Source organism: Theropithecus gelada, chromosome 9 (genome assembly GCF_003255815.1).
Source record: "Theropithecus gelada isolate Dixy chromosome 9, Tgel_1.0, whole genome shotgun sequence".
NCBI lineage: Eukaryota > Metazoa > Chordata > Mammalia > Primates > Cercopithecidae > Theropithecus > Theropithecus gelada.
The window spans coordinates 36,497,736-36,520,867 of NC_037677.1; the positions used below are offsets into that span (position 1 = coordinate 36,497,736).

Below are 23,132 nucleotides of genomic sequence, written 5' to 3' on the forward strand. Positions count from 1 at the left end.
ACCATGTTGCCCAGGCTGGTCTTGAACTCCTGAGCCCAAGCAATCTACCTAGGCCTCCCAAAGTGCCGGGATTGTAAGCGTGAGCCACTGCACATGAGCACAGGCTGAATTGTTCTTTTTTTTTTTTTTGAGATGGAGTTTCACTCTTGTTGCCCAGGCTGGAATGCAGTGGCACGATCTCGGCTCACCACAACCTCCGCCTCCCGGGTTTAAGCGATTCTCCTGCCTCAGTCTCCCAAGTAGCTGGGATTACAGGCATGTGCCACCATGCCCAGCTAATTCTGTATTTTTAGTAGCGACAGAGTTTCTCCTTGTTGGTCATGCTGGTCTTGAATTCCTGACCTCAGGTGATCTGTCCGCCTCGGCCTCACAAAGTGCTGGGATTACAGGCGTGAGTCACCGCACCTGGCCAAGATTGTTCCTTTTTTAAAGCAACACATGCGATAATCAAATCCTGAGAGCAAAGCATGCCCACAATACCATTTCTTGGCCTTACAATCAACAGCACTTTCTCTGATAACAATGTTCTACATTGGTGCTGTCCAATACAGTGGTAGCTACCAGACACAGGTGGCCATCAGTCACTTAAATGTGACCCCATGCTTTTAAGGAAATACATTTCTAATTACATTTAATCTAATTTAAACTTAAATAGCCACATGTGGCTAGTGGCTACTGTACTACACAGTGCCACTCTAAAATACTGTTTCTCTATGCAATGATGTTTACTGAGTATTCATCAAAATAGAGAGCACTAGGGCAGATTCTCAAAGGGAGGAAAAGACCTCCTTCCGAATGAGTAATTAGTGGAGATCTGTGTACAGTTCAAATTCTGCTTTAAGAAAATCCAGGCCAGACGTGGTGGCTCACACCTGTAATCCCGGCACTTTGGGAAGCTAAGGAGGGCAGATCACTTCAGGTCAAGAGTTCAAGACCAGCCTGGCCATCATGATGAAACCCTGTCTCTACTGAAAATACAAAATTAGCTGGCCGTGGTGGCACGTGCTACTCGGGAGGCTGAGGCAGGAGAATTGCTTGAATCCAGGAGGCAGAGGTTGTAGTGAGCCCAGATCTTGCCACTGCATTCCAACCTGGGTGACAGAGTAAGACTCTGTCTCAAAAATTAAAAAATAAATAAATAAATAATAAAAAATCCAAAGCTAGCTCCCCTTTTCTTCTTTCTTGTTTCATTTCATTCCATTCCATTTTATTTCTGGGGCCAAGGAGAGTTAGGGGTCTGGTATTTTATTCACTATTGCTTCATTAAATATCCCTGATGGAGTTACTTTTCATAGTTTAGAAGTGTTTGATAATTCTCCGGAAGGTCAGACACTTAGGTATTTTCCTTAATAAAATATCACTCTTTCGTAAGATTGTTGTTTGCCATCAAAGGGACTTTGGATCCCTGCTCTCCCACTAGGGGCCAGGGTGACCCTAGAACTTTAGAACCTAGAGGCCAGGCCCATTCCCCACCCCTCAAAACCAAACTTTGGACATTACGTAATGTAACACCTTAGTAATGCCAAAGGTCCTGAGGGGATGGATGCTACTCCTGAATGGATATGTGAATATATAACTTGCTGTCAGATTAATATGAACACTCAGGCGAAAGCAGTTCTCTACTACTGTGGCACAGACCCATGCTACTCAAAGGGGCCTTTCCAAATACATGTAGCCAATGAAACGCTGTGTCCTCCAACCCATGTTCTATCAGGACCACCTTGTCTTATGTCTCCTGGCAATACAAGAAAACCAATACATAGTGCAGAAATCCTTTTCATTGTTGCTTTGTGCATATACCTGTGTGTGCTGAAATAGGACTGTATTTGAACACCATCCTATACTCCTGGCAAAGAAGTCGTTTCTAAAAAGCAGCCCTTTTGGTTTAATACAGCCTGGCTTCAAATAAAACGACCATTTTCTAAGGAAATAACTTCACAAGCCTAAAGAATGAGAACCTGACCAGTGGCTTTCCTTATGACAATCCTGGTAAAACTATGAGACTACACAGTTAACAAAAAAATTCAACCTGTTAAGTACTTTGTAAATAGCTACTCTGTACCTAAGGATTTTCTTTTTTTCACACAGGGTCTTACTCTGTGGAAGAGGATGGAGTGCAGTGGTGTGATGACAGCTCACTCTAGCCTCAACCTCCTGAGCTCAAATGATCCTCCCACCTCAGCCTCTCAGGTAGCTGAGACTACAGGCAAGCACCACACCTGGCTAATTTGTTTATTTACTGTAGAGATAGGGTCTTGCTATACAACCCAGGCTGGTCTCAGACTCCTAGGATCAAGCAATCCTCCCACCCTGTGCCTTGGCCCTAAGGATTTTCTAGGCACTCTGAGATCTAGAGGAAGAACACAAAACAGATCACGTGGCTCCCATTCCCAAGAAACTGACTTTCTTTCTCAATGGGGAGATAAGACAGACCAAAAGACACAGACACCCACACACACACGAACACATACAACAGTGCCAAGATATTGAGGCCTCAAGTACCACACCTGGAGGTGAAGCCTTTGGTGTCCGAGCCACCCGCTTGGTTCTTGGTAGCGCAGGGACATCAAGCTCCGCAGAAAAGCATGGTGACTCCTGAATTCCCTGAACTCTCTTCTCCTTAAGAGGCGGCCGTGGAGACTTCCCTACTTCATTAAAAGTAAAATAAGCGAGTAAAAACCCATTCAGAAAGAGGTTCAAAGGGCTGTTTGAACCGGAGTTGGATGCAGAAATAATGTGATAATTTCTTAATGACAGAAATGCACACGATTGCCAGAATGACAGTCTTCTTACCAGGGGATTTTTGCAGACGGGCTGGGCTTGCTGTCTGTTTAATTGTTGTTAGTTTTAGCTGTTCTTGTAAGGACTTCATTTGCTCTTGCAAATTCCTTAATTCCTCTAGGAAATGAAAATATGTTAATTTAAGAACCAGGCAGGAGGAAACATTCTACATGACAAAAATGCTGGCAATATTTTTGTTATCCACTCCCTGTCCCAACACCTTGAGACCCACGATATAGTCACATACCCAAAGCTCATGATTAACTTTTGTACTTCAAAGAGGTCCCTTAGAGAAACACATATTTTATTTAAAGTAATGAAGCACCAATAGTCAAGCTAGTTATAAATCTGTACTATTAAGAGATATCAGATACAAATCCACAGTTAACAAGTTTTTAGGACTTGAGAAATAATTATAGGCCAGGCATGGTGGCTTGTGCCTGTAAGCACAGCATTTTGGGAGGCTGAGGCAGGAGGATCGCGTGAGCCCAGGAGTTCGAGACCAGCATGGGCAACATAGGGAGATCCTGTATCTACAAAAACTGAAAAAACAAACAAACGAACAAACAAAAATTAGCTGGGCATGGTGGTGCACGCCTATGGTCCCAGTTACTAGGGAGGCTGTGGCAGGAAGATCACTGGAGCCTGGGAGGTGGAGGCTACAGTGAGCCAAGATTGCACCACTGCACTCCAGCCTGGGTGACAGAGCAAGATTCTGTCCAAAAAAAAGAAAAAAAAAATTATATTTATTTTATAAATTGGATATCATAATTAATATGATAAATGCTGGCTTCTGTATTAGAAGAAACAGCCAACCACTGAATTTTATTATAGCTTAAAGATGTATGAGATGCCAGGAATAAGAAAAGAACATGTGTCAAAGCTTCTGCTCAGGAATGCTCAAATAGATACGTGGCAGCTTTGCAGCCCTGTCTCTGGCTCCACATTCCACATAAATACCAAAGTACTACTATTCCATAAGAAACATGAAAAGTTTCAGAGGCACTCCGTACAGGATCCATTGCAGCTGGCTGACACTGACAGAGTCTGTAGTTTGTGCTGAAATGCTGGCCTTAAACATTTCATCTATCAACTGGTATAATTTTCTTTCTTTTTTTCTTTTTTGACAAAGTCATTGATCTCTACCCTGGAATCAGCAGCTATTTTGATGACAACTATCAGACTGGTGGTCTTCATCCAACTTATCCGAAAGAAATAAGGAAGGCAAGTAGTTAGGGCACCTTGCAATTCTTCATTTGTTTTCTCTCGACTGGGGGCAGGAGCAGGGAGGACCCTATGTTCAGCTGACTGTGATGCAGGAACTTCTTCTTCATCTGTGAAGTCCTCCATGTCTCCAAAGAGAGTGGCCAAATTTTCCTTTTCATCTTTGGTGTTTCCTGTTTCTCCATCATCAGCTTCTTCTGTATAAGATTCACCATCGCCATCGGCATCAAAGAGCTCATCAAATGCGTCGGGCTCACCATTTTCCTGGGTCAAGAAGTTACTTTCTTCTGAATTACAATCCAAGGCTGACTCATTTTCTTCTAGCAATGCGGTCAGCAGAGACAGACTGTCTTCCTCCTCTAGGGGAAAAGAAGAGAAAGGACAGAGAATAAGCACAGCTGATTCCAAACATTCAATTTTAACAAGGCAATTTAAATAACCCCACAGGAGGTAAGAGAAACTACCTAATGGGTACAATGCTCATTACCTGGGTGATGGGTTCAATCATACTCCAAACCTCAGCATCACACTATACACCTCTGTAACAAACCTGAATCTAAAATGAAAGCTGAAACTGGAAAAAACAAACAAACAAAACAACAACAACAACAAACCCTACAGATGCACCATTTTGCCTGGTCTTTGTTCTTGTCTCTATCTTTCCTGTCCCCAGGTGCTTCTTAGGGGACACTGGGCTAAGAAGGAGCCAATACTGCTGAGTAGAGTGGGCCAGCCACAGGGCTAAATGTCCCTACGCATTCTACTCCAATCAATGAGAGAACTTCCCGCACACCAACTTCCATGAAATTCAACCAACAAGGGAATAATTTTAAAACACCAAACATCGATTTAGGCTTTAGATATATATAATTCCTGACCTTTAAGTTATTTGAGATTTAAAAAAAAACAGATACAAACTATATAAAAAATACTAAGATCCCATCACTCAGAATTAGCCATCATTAACATTTTGTTGTTTGCTTCTTGCCTTTAACATTAAATAACACCTTCTAGATGAAGTCTGTCATGCCAAATCTTATCCCAATGCCTGACCACTGCCCCCAATTCCCATTGTAATCACTTTCATAATTTCGAGGCATCATTCCAGTCCATTTTTATGCTTTTACATAAATATATAGGCAGTCACAGTCAATATATATTACATGGTTTAAAAAATATTTACATAAATATTCCACACTACATTACTCTGCATTCTGAGTTCATTCAACATTGCTTGTAAGATTAACCCAAATCAAAACATATAGTTCTAGCCAGGCGCGGTGGCTCATGCCTGTAATCCCAGCACTTTGGGAGGCCAAGGCGGGAGGATCACCTGAGATCAGGAGCTCAAGACCAGCCTGGCCAAGAAAGTGAAACCCCGTCTCTACTAATAATACAAAAATTAGTCGGGCTTGGTGGCCCATGCCTGTAATTCGAGCTATTCAGGAGGCTGAGGCAGGAGAACTGATGGAACCTGGGAGGTGGAGGTTGCAGTGAGCCGAGATCGTGCCACTGCACTCCAGCCTGGGTATAGGGCGAGCCCATCTGAAAAACAAACAAAAACCCCCATATAGTTCTAGTTTATTTCTTTTCGTTGCTATATTGTATCCTATAGTAAGACTGTGTTACACCTTATTCCATTTTCCAAAAAAGGACAATATGGGCTATTTCTAATTTTCCCCCACTACTAAATACGCTATAATCGTGTATCTGTCTTCTCGCACATGTGTTTCTTGGGAATATCTATCAGAAATGGAATTGCTGCATTGCTGGGTATCCACGTTTTCCAATTTTGCTAGATGCTGCCAAATTGTTTTCAAAGTGGATACACTCTTGAAATGTCATCATTCATCTGGGGTAATACCCGAGGTTCGTTGCCTCACGCAGAGGAAATCATGGACGCTGACACCCAAGAAGTGAGGTTAAGTGCAGAGGTTTAATAGGCAAAAGAAAGAGAAGAGCTCTCAGCAGCAGAGAGGAGTCCCAGAAAGATTGGTTGCCGCTTCCATGGCGAAATGCATGGGGTTTCATAGATGAGCTTGAGGACGCAGTGTCTGATTTACATAGGACATGAAAGATTGGCTGGACTAGGTATGCACAGGGTGGAAAACCGGCTACCCCACCCTAATCTTTTATTATGCAGGTGGTTCTCTACCTGGCCAGCTGCCATGCTGCCTGTTTCTTTACTGTCCACATGGTTGAAAAAGGGGCCGCCATGTTGAACATGCCTGGCCCCCAGGGAGCCTTTTCCTATTGGCACAGCTGCAGGTATTCACCTGTGCAAATTACTAGCTTGCTTTTCTATGTCTGCAGTTTGATTTTTCAGGCTGGCCTTTGTTAGAAATTACTTGGGGGCTGCTTTTTGTTAAAAGGGAAATTCTGCTGAGGACTCTGTTGACCTTACTATCTCCCTAAATAATTGCTATCTCCTGTATCACTCTCACTGGTGCTGTACACAAGGGCCACTTCTCCCCACCACCTCATCAGTATCTGATGTGTCACTTAAATTTTTTTGCCAGTCTGATGGACGATGTAAAAAGATTTGCATTTCTTGGATTACTGGTGAGGTTAAGAATTGCTTACGTTTATTTGCCAGTCAGATTTCTTCTTTCTTGATTTGTCTATTTTCTTTGCTCTTTCCCCCCTCATTTGGGCACTATTTGTTTATAAAATCAAGGTATTTAATGGAAAAATATTAAGGGTATCTGACCTACTCTCCTTGTCTGAAATTCAGGGGCTAGAGTCTGAGAGGGTGAGGGCTTGTTCAGGATCACATGGAGAAACAGATCAGTGCAGGAGCTGGGTCAATAAGGAATCTCTAGATCAACAAACCAATGTCCTTTCTAACACTCTACAATCCCTTACCGGAAGGAAAGAGCCAGTAGCCGAACTTCAGGCCTAGAATCTGATGGCGGGACCTAATGCTCAGAGTAAGAGGTTGTATAAGGATTAGCTTGAGTTGCTTAGTCCACAAAGACTCCAAGACTGCACAGTGCAAGAGAGAAGAGACCAGGCAGCGCCCTGTGCTCTAGGTGAGAGTGCCACATGCCTCCAAGGAAGCAGAGAGGCCTCCATCATCTCTTGTTCCCATCTGCCAAAGAGGGCACACCCTGAGAAGAGGCTCTGGCTCACCCCACTGGGGGGCACAGGTGGAAAATGCTGCCTGGGGACCCCATACCATTCACTTCGAACCCATCTTCTTTCACAAGAGAACCAGGGCTAATCCCATGGTGACTCACAACCCCGTTTACCTGTCACCATCAAAAATCATGTCTTCTCTGTATTACGCTGACTCAATCTCCCAGCCTCTTTGTTCTCAAACCCCTGGGACATGAAATCTACTACCAGCACGTTTCCCGGATCCCCAGTGGCTCTTACAACAGAAATCTGGCTACCCCTGGAACCCTCTTGAATGGAAAGCGTTTAATAGTTCACACCTCACATGGCAATGTCTGGAATAGTGTTCGGCACGTATTAGGCATGCAGTCATTATTTGTTGATCAACTTCAGGGTCCTGATGTCTTCTTTATCACTGTCACTTTGGAACGATTCACTCTTCTTCCAGATCACAGCTCTCTGAAGTTCATGACACCAGATTCTGGCCTCAAGAACCCCTCATGGCACTGTCATGCACTGATCATCGTGTGTGTATCATGCAATGCCCCCCGGTCCTCCCTCCATCTCTACTGCTCTCCCGCTCCTGGGGCACTTCAACCTCCACAAGGATGATCCAGCCCACATCTTGGTCGCTGGGTTTCTCATCCACCGCCCATCTTAGCTACCCACTCCCATAGTGACTCCAACTCATCACAGCAAAGCACAACTGACCTCTGAGCGTCCCTCTGCGATCCCACTTCCCATCCTTTCAGCCTGCTCACTCTAGTATTCACACCCAGCAGCTCTTCAGCTTCATCCACATGTCTAATCCATCAGCCTACCTACAATGTGCTTCCTGTTCATCACCCCCTGCCCCTAATGCCCTCCCTGTGGATCCATGTTCAACACCATCATCACTGCCTTCTAAAGACTCAGTTCCCTGGCTGGTGAATGGTCCTGGAGAAAGACTCGCTACCAGGCTGACTGGTCTTTTTTGTTTATTTATTATTTTTTCAAGACAAGGTCACCCAGGCTGGAGTGCAGTGTCACGATCTTAGCTCACTGTAGCCTCAAACTCCTGGGCTCAAGCGATCCTCTTGCCTTAGTCTCCCAAGCAGCAGGGACTAGAGGTGCACACCACCATGCCCAGCTTATTAAATTTTTTTTGGTAGAGATGGGGTCTTGCCATGTTGCCCAGGCTGGTCTTAAACTCCTGGCCTCAAGTGATGCTCCTGCCTCGGCCTCCTAAAGTGCTGGGACTACAGGCATGATCAACAAGACCCTGAGCTAACTTTAAATTTTTGCACACCCATAACAAACAGGCATTCAGCACTGCTTAAAGATTCCCATACTTCCCCAATCCATTCGCTTTCCCAGGCTCTGACCACTTCACACTGTCTCTCCTCAAACCTCCTATGCCCACTCCCCACTCTTTACTCTTAGCTGCTGATCTTGTTCAGAGTAGATAATCAAATAACCTTTTTATTTTTAATTTTTTTTGAAGCAGAGTTTCGCTCTTGTTGCCCAGGCTGGAGTGCAATGGCTTGATCTCGGCTCACTGAAATCTCCACTTCCCAGGTTCAAGTGATTCTCCTGCCTCAGCCTCCCAAGTAGCTGGGATTACAGGCATGCGCCAACACGCCTGGCTAATTTTGTATTTTTAGTAGAGACAGAGGTTTCTCCATGTTAATCAGGCCGGTCTCGAACTCCCGACCTCAGGCGATCCACCTGCCTTGGCCTCTCAAAGTGCTGGGATTATAGGCGTGAGCCACAGCGCCCAGCCCTTGGCTTCTATTTTACGGAAAAAAATAGATGCAATCAGACTTCCTCATCCTTCACTGCCAACTCTGAACGTATCTTCTCTGCTTTCCCTCCTAGGACTAAGTATCTCGTGCTATTCAGCCAATTCTTCCACTTCCACTCTTACACTGGGTCCCACTCCTCAGCTTCTCAAGACTTCATTCTACAATTACCACCTCTCTGGCTCCTGCATCCCCAATTTCTCCCTCTCCTCGGAAGCACTCCTGTCAGCATACAAAGACATTGCAGTGTCTCCCATCTACTAACTACCCGTTTATTGTTTTGTTATCTTGCTCCCTCCACTAAAATATAAGCAGGAACATTGTTCAACAGTATATCCCAAGTACCATACACTTTCCAATGTCCTCTACACTGGCCAAATTGTGCAGCCATGCCATGCCAATCAAATGAGATTTTCTTGCTAAACATTATGATTTGTTTTTCCTCTTTTTTTTTTTGGAGACGGGGTCTCGCTCTGTCATCCAGGCTGGAGGTGCAGTGGTAGGATCTCGACTCAATGCAACCTCCGCCTCCCAGATTCAAGCGATCCTCCAGCCTCAGCCTCCTGAGTAGCAGGGATTACAGGCACATGCCACCACACCAGGTTAATTTTTGTAGTTTTAGTAGAAATGGGGTTTCACCATGCTAGCCAGGCTGGTCTCGAACTCCTGACCTCAGGTGATCCACTCACCTTGGCCTCCCAAAGTGCTGGGATTACAGGCATGAGCCACCACTCCTGGCCTAAACATTATGATTTTTTTTTCTTGACCTATACTGTTTCCAGATAGATACTATGATTTCTTAGAGAACATGTATCCATTCACCTCTTATTTTCATGTCAGTCTCACAGCAAAAAGTGATGCTTTGTATTACATAACCTGCCCTGTAGGCAATTTGCCAATTTTAAGAAACAGGAAACTACCATGATACCATCGGGCAATGAGTTTCACATAAGGAATAACCCCTTATCTGAGGGTTTATTTTCTGTGGTTTTGATTTTCCATGGTCACTGTGGTTGAGGATAGTACAATGGATATTTTGAGAGTGCAATAGATACTTTGGAGAGAGACCACATTCACATAACTTTTATTACAGTATATTGCCATAATTGTTCCATTTTATTATTGTTATTGTTATGGCCTAATTCATAAATTATACTTTATCACAGGTATGTATGTACAGGAAAAAACGCAGCATGCCTAGGGTTTCGTACCATCCTCAGTTTCAGGCATCGGCTGGGAGTGTTGAAACGGGGGGCCACTGTGCATCACAGTGTGAGGAATTTCAAGTTTTTTTTTAAAGGGCAAAGTGTAATGTGTTTGAATTTTTTTAAAAAATCCAGTTTCAGATTATGAGTTCAATTATGCAACTAGATCTCTTCACAACCAGCACAATCATTTTAATTTTTTAAAACTAGAAATGAGGTCTCACTCTATTGCCCAGGCTGGTCTTGAACTCCTGGGCTCAAGCAATCCTCCCACCCTGGCCTCCCAAAGTGCTGAGATTATAAGTGTGAGCCACTGCACCCAGCCCAGCACAATCATTTTAGATGATTGCTAATTAGTGCAACATCTCTTTTCTAGGTAAACATTTTGTATACACCCCTTGCAAAATGAACAAAATTAGAAAGGATTATATTAATAAAAACTTAAGTCAGAGCTACACTAAAATTGCTTCAACAGATTTCATTATCAAATGTAAATTCTGAAGTCAGAATGCCTGGTTTAAAGCCCTGCTCTGCCAGCTTGAACTGTGACAAGTTACTAAACATCCCTGTTTTCCTGCCTATAAAATATGTTTGCCCGAGGACTGAATCAGTTAATTTCCATAAGAATCTTGGAGCAGTGCCTGGCCCACTGTACACCTACCAGCTATTGTAATTATGAAAGACAATCACTGTTGCCAGAAGAAATCTCATCTGATAAAAGCAAGTAACATTCAGTGACCTCTGTGAGATGTGAGATTGCTTCAGAACCTCTAAGACAATACCTGAGGGCTAGGGAGCATTTTCACCATTTCACAAGTGGAATAAATAACAAGTCCATGGACAAAAGGGTAGTTTTCCTTGAAACAGAGAAACAGAAAATTGCCAGGCCTTACCATCCATGCTGTCAAGAGGACAGTTGTGACAGGAAACTTCAAAGGAGGCTCAGGTGCCCAGGAGATGAGCAATGTAGAATCTTGGCTGTGTGAAATCAATATTAGAAACGTCACTTTCAATTCTTCTCTTTCGCTCACAACACACACCTCCAACAAACCCAGAATCCTACCACTCCTCTGGGCTCTAACCTCAGAATTCATCCAGAATCTGACCACTTCTCGCCTCCTCTCTCCACACCGCCAATGCCATCTCCCTCCCTGGATGTAACCAGCTCACTTTTACTTATCTTTAAACTGAGGTTACAGAAATTCATTGAGATGCAGAGCAGTTTGTATCGCACTAGATTACATGGATGAGATAAATTATGAGGAAGAACTATTGGGGTTGGCTGGGCACGGTGGCTCAACGCCTGTAATACCAGCACTTTGGGAAGCTAAGATGGGCACATCACTTGAGGCCAGAAGTTTGAGACCTGCCTGGTCACATGGCAAGACCTGGTCTCTTTTTAAAAAATGACACACACACATGAATTATTGGGGTCGATCTAAATTAGGCTATTCTCTCATTTTATTCACTGTAACACACCTGACACTATCCACGGCAGCTTACTGTGTGATTCTGCTTAGTCGCAGCCTTAGTGACAATCATGATTTTGATTCAATACTGTCAGCAAAGCACAGAGAAACAGCACAGCTAATTAAGACAAAATTGTATCACTCTGTGCACTTCTCTTTTCATTTAAGATGATTTTTTAAACTGCAAGAAAAAAAGGATAAATTTTTCTAGGCTCTTATTTAACTTACATGTGCTCTTTGGCAAGTTCAATGTCAAAGAACTAACTACAGTGATTACGGTGCTTTCTTTTCTTTTTTTAGACAGGATCTTGCTCTGTCGCTGGGGCTGGAGTGCAGTGGTGCCATTGGCTCACTACAACCTCCGCCTCCCAGGCTCCAGCGATTCTCCTGCCTCAGCCTTCCAAGTTGCTGGGATTACAAGTGTGCGCTACCACACCCGGCTAATTTTTGAGTTTTTTGTAGAGACAGAGTTTTGCCATGTTGCCCAGGCTGGTCTTGAGCTCCTGACGTCAAGTGATTCGACTGCCTTGACCTCCCAAAGGCACTTTTTTTTTTTTGAGACAGAGTCTCTGTCACCCAAGCTGGAGGGCAATGGCGCAATCTCGGCTCACTGCAAACTCTGCCTCCTGGGTTCACGCCATTCTCCTGCCTCAGCCTCCTGAGTAGCCAGGACTACAGGCGCCTGCCACCAGGCCGGGCTCATTTTTTCTATTTTTAGTAGAGACGGGGTTTCACCGTTTAAGCCAGGATGATCTCGATCTCCTGACCTTGTGATCCGCCCGCCTCGGCCTCCCAAAGTGCTAGGATAACAGGTGTGAGCCACCGCGTGCGGGCTTTTTTTTTTTTTTTTTTTTGAGATGTAGTCTCACGCTGTCGCCCAGGCTGGAGTGCAGTGGCGCGATCTCGGCTCACTGCAAGCTCTGCCTCCCGAGTTCAAGTGATTCTCCTGCCTCAGCCTCCTGAGTAGCTGGGATTACAGGCGCCAGCCATACACCCAGCTAATTTTTTGTATTTTTAGTAGAGACAGGGTTTCACCGTCTTGGCCAGGCTGGTCTCTGTGATTCGCCCGCCTGGGCCTCCCAAAGTGCTGGGATTACAGGCTTAAGCCACCACGGCTGGTCGCTTTTAAAAAATTCATTCAACAAACATTTCTACGGCCCCCTCATGTGCCACACACTGGGCTATCTACTGGGGAGTCTATTGGACAGTAAGCTGCCTGAGGGTTAGGAGCAAACTGTCTTGTTCAAGTCTATAACCTGCCTCGCCTTCCCCCAAAATGAAACTGTACACCCTTCCTCGCCCTCAAATCCAGGACCACTGACAAGTACTGTGGTTCCAAAACATTGCTCAAATCTACCACTTCTCTCCAACTTCACTGCCAGAAGCCTAGGCCAAGCCACCATCAACCTTTCACCCGATGACTGTGTTAGCTTTCTATGCTGGTCTCTTTGTCCCCCTGCAATCTATTCTCCATACAACAGCCACAGTAACCTTCCCTTTCCTTAGTAACCTTTTAGGAACATAAATCAGATCACGGGGGTCCCTTCGTTGAAATTCTTTAATGATTTTCCATCGCCCTTAGAACAAAATCTGCAAAGCCTGCGAGGCAATGATTCATATTCTCTCTCCCTTTCCAAGCTTTCTACTCCCTCACCTTTTCCACAATCCACCACGTCCAATTCTACCCACCCAGACACCCAAAACAATGCTCCAGCCGGGCCAGCCCGCTTCCACTTTCTGGAACACACTAAGTTGCTTTGAGGTCTCAGGCTCTGTCGGAAGAAAGCTCCCCCCAGGTCCTTCTCGCCCTTCGGTCTCCACCTATTCATCTTTCTGACTTTCTGGACGACCCTGAGTCGTCCACTGTCGTGCATTTGTTTATTGCCTGCTCGTCCCTTTAAACTGTAAGCGCCGTGAAGGCAGCGGAAATGTGATCCCAGCCCTGCACACCATCTGCGTTCAATAATCATTAGCAAATCATGACTACGAGAAATCAATGAATGAATGAATGAATGAATGAATAAAAGCAAGCCCAGGCGGCAGGCACTTGTCAAGCACTTAAAAGGCTGCTTTTAAAAAGAAGAACCCGGTCCCTTAGTAGACGGCCGGCGACTCCCAGCCCCCGGCCCGGCCATGCCAGCCCCGCGCGGTCCCGAGCTGCCGCCAAATCCAGATCGCGCCCACCCGAGCTCCCAAGACCCCGCGCCTCTCGCCCTCAGATCCCTTGCAACCCGCGCACAGACGTGCGAGGCGGCCCCGGCCCCGCCGCCCGAGGATCACCCGCATGCCTGGGGTCGGCGCTCCTCACCCGGTGCCAGGACGCCTTCTTGATCCACAGACTAACCCGCCAAAATTCCAACCGGATTCCGCCCCTGCCTTGACGTCACACGCACGCGGCTGTGGGACCACACTGATTGGCTACGTCAGCGAACCCCAGGCCCTCGCGCAGAGCAATCGGATTGGTTTACGTCATTGGGCGCCCTCTTTGTTGAGGGCAAGGGCACTTCCTGTCGGTAGCAGCCAGTCTCCTTTAGGTAAAATAGAGTGTCTGGCGCCCTCTGGTGCCTGGAAGTTTAAGTCGTCCCACCCAGTATTTTTCCTGTGGTCCACAGGTCCCACTCCTGACGCTCTGGGACCGACTGTTCCTTTGTCAGCCTTGTGTCCATTCGAAATGTTTGGGCTCAGGACCAAACAGATACGGTCCACTTTTACCCTGTCTGACCTTGGGGAAGTGACTTCTCTCTCTCAGTTTCCCCTTCACCGTCTGTGCAGTGAGGGAAAGGGTAGATGACATCTTTTACACTGAAACCACCATTTCCCGAGTAATTCCTGGTCCATAGATTTTTGGGACTTCTAAGGGGCGTCAGGGCTGAAGAGAACTTATCAGCAGACCATATCTTTCACAGAATTTTTTGCAGTAAAATTCAGACCTCTTTATGTATTTACATTCTAAAAAATAGTGTTTGTACATAATAATAATAACATAGTTTCTAAATGCAGAATAACATTTAGCTTTTACATAATTTCAAGGGATTGATAGCAGAAGAGACTTTGACGGACCAAATGACCACTTTGAGTCTTCCCACCCCCACCTCTTTTCCTCCTTGCAGACACTATTCAGGCACTGCAGTTCCCCCACTAATAATCCTTTTGGTATAAGATGGTATCTGTATCCACTATCTACTTTCATTGTCAGAACAATTAAAATCGACTTTAGGAAGACTGAAGATAAACAGTCCTGATGCCATCTACGTTGACTTTTTTCCTGTGTCCTAATGGAGTATTACTGCTCCATTTATGAGCTCAGCCCTATTATTTACGCCTATATTATTTAAACCTATATTGGCTCAGGAATAGGAATAAAACCATTTCTGAGAGCTGCTAGTGATAAAAATTCATAGTAATAGAGGAACTCTAGCAATCAAGTTGAAAAAGTGTGTTTAAATGCATCACTACATCTAGTTATTTTAAAAAAGCTTCATCATAGATTTATTCTTAGCCATTATGCAGAAATTCCTTGACCAGTTCTGATCAGTACTCCGAAGTTCTTTTCTTCACCTTGACTGTCCAGGTCCTCTTTGCATCCAGTTCCATGCAAGGAGTCAGAAACAGAACCAATCTAAACTCGCAAACCTTCCTTAAATGAGGAATCAAGCACTTCTTATTGGAATTAGTATAGTGGTGACGTTGAGAAAAGAAGTGGAGGTGATTTTGAGAAACAATTAGGCAAAGAGATTTTTTAAAATCCATTGAATGTGGCTTTTCCAGGCCGATAGCGCTCACACAAACATGATGAACGTTCCTAAAACCCGCCGGCCTTTCTATAAGAAGTGTGGCAAGCACCAACCCCACAAAGTGACACAGTTCATGAAGGACAAGGATTCTGTGTATGCCCAGGGAAAGCGGTGTTATGACAGGAAGCAGAGTGGCCATGGTGGGCTAACTAAGCCGATTTTCCGGGAAAAGGCTAAAACTACAGAAGACTGTGCTAAGGCTTGAGTGCGTTGAGTCCAGCTGCAGCTCTAAGAGAATGTTGGCTATTAAAAGATGCAAAGCATTTTGAACTGGGAGGAGATAAGAAGAGAAATGGCCAAGTGACCCAGTCCTAAGTGTCATGTTTTCTTTTATTATGAAGACAATAAAATCTTGAGTTTATATTTTAAAAACATCTATTGAATGTGGAGATATTAGCGAGAAGGGAGCAGAGAGGGAATGGGGAGAGAGGTTTAGGATGACTGTTTCTGATTTATACAATAGGGTAGTTTTTGAGGTTGCGCACTGAAGTAGGAGACACAGGAAGAACGGAACAGGTTTAGGGGAGAAGATAGATTTAGTTTTCTATTTCAGAATGAGAAAGGCATGGTAGCCAACCCCCAGCTTGATCTCCAGATCTGGGGTTCTAAGGAGTGGTCTGTACTCTCCTTAGAATACAAACGAAGGCCAAAAAAGAACAGCTCTGACAGTCATCAACATCTATCTAAAATGAAATCTAAAGCAAAGAGCCCATATTGCAGTCGTCCTTAACCTTTTTTTGGGGCAGTAGAGGGTGTTTATCACAGAGCCCTTTAATATCATAAAAGTGGGCCGGGCACGGTGGCTCATGTCTGTAATCCCAGAATTTTGGGAGGCCGAAGCGGGCAGATCACTTGAGGTCAGGAGTTCGAGACCAGCCTGGCCAACATGATGAAACGCCATCTTTACTAAAAAATACAAAAATGAGCCAGACGTAGTGGCGCATGCCTGTAATCCCAGCTATTCGGGGAGGCTGAGGCAGAAGAATCGCTTGAACCCGGGAGTCGGAGGTTGCAGTGAGCCGAGATTGGCCATTGCACTCCAGCCTAGGCAACAAGAGCAAAACTCTGTCTCAAAAAACCAAAAAACAAAAAAAAAGAGGCCAAGCCGAGTCCCTCCTGCTCCCTCTGGGAATCAAAATAGCGGCGAGGGAAACCTGAAGCCATCCCGGAGCCTGAGCTACTGACAGGAGAGGAGAGGGCGGCGGCGGCGGTAGGAGGAGGATGGGGCGGGGTGCTGGCGCCGGTGCCGACGGCGGTGCTGGTGGCGGAGGCGGCGGAGGCGACGGCAGCGCTCCCTGCGGCAGCAGCAGCAGCGGCGGGAGGAGCCTCCGGGTTGGTTGAACTATGGTTGCGGAACCCATGGAACACGAAGGGCAGACTGTGTAATAAACCCTTTAGGATCCTTGCTGTGTAGTTCTTACAGAATGTACAGTCCGTGTCTCTGGCTGCCCACAGTCTTTCACACTTCCAGTGGTATGCACTGAAGTAAAGTCTAACGGCCCTGTTCTCAGTGAAATGAATGAAAAGAGGCACCTGGATCCAGGGTTGAAGCTTCCTAACGGCCTCTGGGATTATACTCTGGAGAACCCGCAGACGGAATGCCTGAGTGACTGAGGAAAATGGGTGCTAATGCATCTCATTATCTTCATTGATGTTCCCCGAGGGTAGGGGGAAATTCACAGGCCCAGTAGACTTTGATAGGGACGTCATCCTATTCTCAGCAAGGCTGAGAATTTCGGTTGCAAACCGAAATTGTATAGCCTTGAGCATGGCCATAAGAAACCACAAGACAAAAAAAAAAAAGAGGACTTCTGGCCCTGCCACCTTAATTAAGTGTCGGAAATCTAATAGGTCTGCCGATCATGCCAAGCAGATGCGAGAACTCCTCTCTGGGTGGGATGTTAGAGATGTCAATGCTTTAGTGGAGGAATATGAGGGAACGCCAGCATTAAAGGAGCTTTCTCTACAAGCCAGTTTGGCTAGGCCGGAAACCTGGACATTGCAGAAAGGTATGAATGATCTTTATGAGTACAAGTATCATACTGATGTAGATTTCATATTTCAAGAAACTTGTTATTCCGTTCATTGTGCCATTTTGGCAGCAAGGTGTCCATTTTTTAAAACGCTGCTTTCTTCCTCACCTGAGTATGGGGCAGAGATAATAATGGACATCAATACAGCTGGTATTGATATGCCCTTGTTTTCTGCTTTGTTACACTACCTTTATACAGGAGAGTTTGGAATGCAGGACTCAGGGTTTCAAAATGTTGATATCCTTGTTCAGCTTAGTGAAGAATTCCCTTGATGTAGATATGCGTGGACTCTTTGATTACATGTGTTATTATGATGTCGTCCTTAGTTTTTTTCAGACTCTGAACTGGTTGAAGCTTTTGGTGGAAATCAGAACTGTTTAGATGAAGAGCTCAAAGTCCACAAGGCTGTTATTTCTGCACGGTCCCCATTTTTTCGAAATTTATTACAAAGGAGGATACGAACTGGTGAAGAAATCACAGACCGAACTTTGAGGACTCCCACAAGAATTATATTAGATGAGTCCGTTATACCAAAAAAATATGCAAAAGTGATATTACACTGTATGTATACCGACATGGTGGACCTCTCTGTTTTGCACTGTAGCCCCTCTGTGGGGAGTCTCAGTGAAGTTCAGGCTCTTGTTGCAGAGAAGTCAAACATGACCAGGGCAGAAGCAGCCATGGAACTTTACCACATAGCACCGTTCTTGGAATTTAACATGCTTGCACAAGGTATGAAGTTCTGGTTTTTAATTTTGATTTCTAGAATTACGTATTTATCTTCCAAACTGAAAACACAACTAGAATAGTCTATGATTTCAGTGTTTGGGATGTTACAGGGTCAGTTTTTTTGAACCTTCAGTTATGGCATCTGAGACAGATTGAGCATCATTATCAATGCGGTTCTTTATTTACTATTAAAATCATGCATTCAATACTACAAAAAAATACATATATATATAATGAAGTGATGGGGGTTTTTTCCTCCCAGAAAAATGCACACTCATACACTCAAGTTTGTGTACACCCTTTCAAGGGATACGGGTGTTCTCCTGAAGCCCATCTACAGACACCTCTCCAAATTAAGTACTTCTGGTGCAAAACGCCAGAACCCTGGGGAGCACAAACATTTGAGGGTTAAGCAGCTGAAGCAAAGAAGGGAAGCCAAAGACAGGAACCAAGTGGGAGCAGTCAGGGTAGATCAGAAAGCAGAACCGGCCCTAGCCTGAGGCAAGAGGGCACCCTGGCCTGGGCCTGCCCTTTGCAGGGCCCAGCTCTCCTCCTCTTCCAGCTGCACCCCTCCCTCAGGATGACCAGTTCCAGGGCCAAGGGGATGTATCCATCTGGATCCTGGGCAGCTCCATGTGGTCAAAGCTCTAGGTCCTAGGACCCTGGGATGTTTCACCCAGACAGCCCTGAGCCTGCTTCAGAGACCTGTGTGGGCCCCTGTCTCTGGTTGTCATTCCAAGGAGTGGCCATTCTGTGTGGGTGGAGGGTTGAGTGAGGGAAGGGAGCTTGGACAGCAGTCTGGGGTATCCCTACAATTGGGAGAGAGGCCAGCAAAGGCTGCACAGAACTCAGTCCTGGTGTTACAGGAAAGGGGTCCCGATCCAGACCCCAAGAGATGGTTCTTGGATCTCACACAAGAAAAAATTCAGGGTGAGTCCTCAGAGTAAAGTGAAAGCAAGTTTATTAAGAAAACAAAGGAATAGGCAGGGCGCCATGGCTCATGCCTGTAATCCCAGCACTTTGGGAGTCCAAGGCGGGTGGATCACGAGGTTAGAAGTTCAAGACCAGCCTTGCCAAGGTGGTGAAACCCCATCTCTACTAAAAATACAAAAATTAGCCAGGCGCGGTGGCGGGTGCCTATTATCCCAGCTACTCAGGAGGCTGAGGCAGGAGAATCACTTGAACCCAGTAGGCAGAGGTTCCAGTGAGCCAAGATCGCGCCACTGCACTCTAGCCAGGGCAACAGAGCAAGACTCCGTCTCAAAAATGAAAAGAATGGATATTCCATAGACAGAGCAGCCCTGAAGGCTGCTGATTGCCAATTTTTATGATTATTTACTGATGATATGCTAAACAAGGACTGGATAACTCATGTCTCCTCTTTTTAGACCATATAGGGTAACTTCCTGATGTTGCCATGGCATTTGTAAACTGTCCTGGTGCTGGCGGTACTGTAGCAGTGAGGACGACCAGAGATCACTCTCGTTGCCATCCTGGTTTTGGCCGGCTTCTTTACTGCAACCTGTTTTATCAGTAAGGTCTTTATGACCTGTGTCTTGTGCCAACCTCCCATCTCACCCTGTGACTTAGAATGCCTTAACCATCTGGGAATGCAGCCCAGTAGGTTTCAGCCTTACTGTACCCAGCTCCCATTCAAGATGGAGTTGCTCTGTTTCACACGCCTTTGACACTGGTAGGAAGAGAAGAAGGGTTTGCAGGGCTGGGGCCCACTTCTCCTTAAGCTGTTATGTTACAGTGTGAAACTCCAAGGAGATTGTTAGTTTTACCTATAAACTTACAAATTTTACACATAGAGGATGTGGGCCTATGTCTGTATTCTTGCCCCGGGGCTTTTCCAATGTAAAGGGGTGGGCCTGTGGGAAAATGATGGTACAGGACACCGGGGAAGGAGAGTTTTAGGAGGGACATGGCAAACGTCACTGCAGCAGGACAGTGGTGCATCCTGGAGCCTGGTCTCTGGGTCAGCAGCAGCAGTGTCACCCGGGAACCTGTTAGAACTCGCATGCTGGGCCTCATTCCAGAGCCTCGGAAGCACTGACTCTGGGGTGGGACCCTGCATTGCATGCTCTGCCTTTGGAAGGTTTTGTCGCTGTATATATAGCGGTGGTTCATACAACTTCAGAGGACATCAGAATCACCAGGAGGGCCTTGGAAACATGGTGCAGAGCAAGACAGTGAAACAGGCAGGAGCGGGGAGAAGGTGAGTTGGCTTCAGGCCTCCTTTCCCCAAATGTCTCTGGCTTATATTGCTAAGCCCCTCTCCTTGTCACCTCTGCCAACATGGGGAAATTCCTCATCCCTGCATCCAATTATCCCACCTCACAGACTGTGTCTCTCTCCTCTGGAACCCATCTACTCATCTACATCCTTGCTATGGCAAAACCCCGTTTCTACTAAAAATACAAAAATTAGCCAGGCATGGTGGCGGGTGCCTGTAGTCCCAGCTACTCAGGAGGCTGAGGCAAAAGAATCACTTGAACCCGGAAGGCGGAGGTTGCAGTGAACCGAGATCACACCACTGCACTCCGGCCTGGGAGACAGAGAGAGACTCCGTCTCAAAAAATAATAATAATAATAAAAAAAAGAAAAATTAGCTGGGTGTGGTGGCAGATGCCTGTAATCCCAGCTACTCGGGAGGCTGAGGCAGGAGAGTTGCTTGAACTTGGGAGGCGGAGGATGCAGTAAGCCAAGATCATGCCATTGCACTCCAGCCTGGGCAACAGAGAAGACTCTGTCTCAAAAAATAAAAAAATGAAAAAATAAAAATAAATAAATAAATAAATAAAAGCTGCAACTAGGTGTCATCTCCATTTTCCCCCACTGAATTAATGATGGCATAATACATTTACTATTTCCTTAAAAATAATCCAAGTTAGCCCTTTCCTTATGGGTCACACGGAAGTGTTAACCAATCTTTACAACAACCTTGATTTTCCGATGCAAACATAAATTTTAGGTGTGTTCATATTAAATAATCTTATAGTTCAAAGTTTTTTTCATTAAAAAAAATAATAGACTTAATTTTTTTAGAGCAGCTTCAGGATTACAGAGAAATCAGCAGGAAGTTCCCAAATAGCCCCTTCCACACACACAGTTTCCCTTCTTACTAACATCTTGCATTAATGTGGGACATTTGTTACAACTGATAAATCAATATCGATACATTATTATTAATGACAGTCCACAGTTCATTAGGGTTCACTATTTATGCTGTACAGTTCTATGGGTTTTGACAATGGCATCCACCATTACAGTCTCCTACAGTGTAGTTTCACTGCCCTAGAAGTCTCCCTCCCCACAATTCTTGGCAATCACTACCATCTCCATAGGTTTGCTTTTTGCATTGTCAGATGGTTGGAATCATACAGAAATCATACTTTTTCAGAATGGCTTCTTTCACTTAGCAATCTGCATTTTAAAAAGTGCAAGGAATTCCACCCCAAAATATGACTCCTTGGCATAATGAGCATTTTGAATTAAAAGCCCTTACAGATTGATAGGACTTGGAAGAGACTTTTCTCCTAGCCACACGAAGACCTGACAGATCCACCAAGAAGAACAAGGGTTTTTTTCTCCCATGTTATTTCATTGTCTATTGCAGGAATGATAATCAAGAATGTAACCAGACTTGGCCCAACCTTTTTACAAAATATCTCTCAGGCTCATTCATTTTCCAGAGAGAAACATTTACAAGTCAGTCTCTGTCCCCTACTAAGTATCCATTCATCCTCCCTAGTAATTAATTACTACCCCTCAACAGAATTACCCATATTCCCCATCCCCACCTCCCTTCTGGCATGAGGTTATGTAAGTATTTGGGCCCCACTGGGATACTGGGTAATCACTCTGTGATTCTCTCCACATACATGGCTAAATAAATTCGTATGCTTTTCCTATTTATTTATTTATTTATTTATTTTATTCTATTTTTGTGAGACAGAGTATTGCTCTTATTACCCAGGTTGGAGTACAATGGCGTGATTTTGGCTCACCGCAACCTCCACCTCCCAGATTCAAGCAATTCTCCTGCCTCAGCCTCCCAAGTAGCTGGGATTACAGGCATGCCCCACCATGCCCGGCTAATTTTGAATTTTTAGTAGAGACGGGGTTTCTTCATGTTGGTCAGGCTGGTCTCGAACTCCCGACCTCAGGTGATCCGCCCACCTCGGCCTCCCAAAGTGCTGGGATTACAGGCGTGAACCACTGCACCCGGCTTACCTTTTATTAATCTGCCTTTCATTTCATCAGTTTTGTAGTTTTCCTCATACAGATCTTAAATGAACACTCTGGAATACCAAAGTATTCCATTTTTGGGTACTAATGCAAGTAGTACTATGTTTTATATCTCAAGGAGCAATGATTCATTGTTGGTATACTGGTATTGGTAATTCGTATCTTGTCTCTTTTTCTTAGTTAACCTGGCTAGAAGTTCATCAATTTTATTGATTATTTCAAACCACCAGCCTCTGTTTTCTCTGTTGATTTCCTGGTTTGTTTCATTAATTTATGCTCTAATTTTTACTATTTTTTTTCTTCTGCTTATTTTGTACTTTGTTTTTCTTTCCTAGTTTTCTAGGCGGCAGCTTCTATTACTGATTTTAATCTTTTTTCTTTTCTACATATATATTCAATGCTACAAATTTCCCTCAAAACACTGTTTTCTCTGAATCCCACAATTTTAATAGGTTATATTTCATTTAGCTTAAAATATTGCTTGAGACTTCTTCCTTAAACTATGTATTGCTTGTAGGTGTTTATTTTTGTTGTTGTTGTTGTTGTTGTTGTTTTTGAGACGGAGTCTCACTCTGTTGCCCAGGCTGGAGTGCAGTGGTGCAATCTTGGCTCATTGCAACTTCTGCCTCCCAGGTTCAAGCAATTCTCCTGCCTTAGTCTCCCAAGTAGCTGGGACTATAGAAGCACACCGCCACACCCAGCTAATTTTTTTGTATTTTAGTAGAGACGGGGTTTTACTATGTTA

At 44.8% G+C, this 23,132-nt stretch overlaps 1 protein-coding gene and 2 pseudogenes across 2 annotated transcripts in view; 2 read left to right on the plus strand and 1 right to left on the minus strand.

Moving 5' to 3' along the window:
• MCM10 (minichromosome maintenance 10 replication initiation factor) overlaps nucleotides 1-13,938 on the minus strand; it is a 52,247-nt gene extending 38,309 nt beyond the window's left edge. The window contains exons 1-5 of one of the 2 annotated variants that reach the window (XM_025396568.1): nucleotides 13,886-13,938; nucleotides 11,002-11,086; nucleotides 4,023-4,364; nucleotides 2,794-2,898; nucleotides 2,508-2,645 (exon numbers count right to left, since the gene is read on the minus strand). In XM_025396568.1, coding sequence (XP_025252353.1) covers nucleotides 2,508-2,645; nucleotides 2,794-2,898; nucleotides 4,023-4,364; nucleotides 11,002-11,008 — 592 coding nt within the window. In that variant the 5' untranslated portion in view covers nucleotides 11,009-11,086; nucleotides 13,886-13,938. Of the gene's footprint in view, nucleotides 1-2,507; nucleotides 2,649-2,793; nucleotides 2,899-4,022; nucleotides 4,365-11,001; nucleotides 11,087-13,885 lie in introns of both variants that reach the window. The other variant, XM_025396567.1, reaches the window with a different exon arrangement.
• Nucleotides 13,939-15,366: 1,428 nt separating this feature from the next.
• LOC112631002 lies at nucleotides 15,367-15,686 on the plus strand (annotated as a pseudogene).
• Nucleotides 15,687-16,990: 1,304 nt separating this feature from the next.
• Nucleotides 16,991-18,213, plus strand: LOC112631003 (annotated as a pseudogene).
• Nucleotides 18,214-23,132: the final 4,919 nt, after the last annotated feature.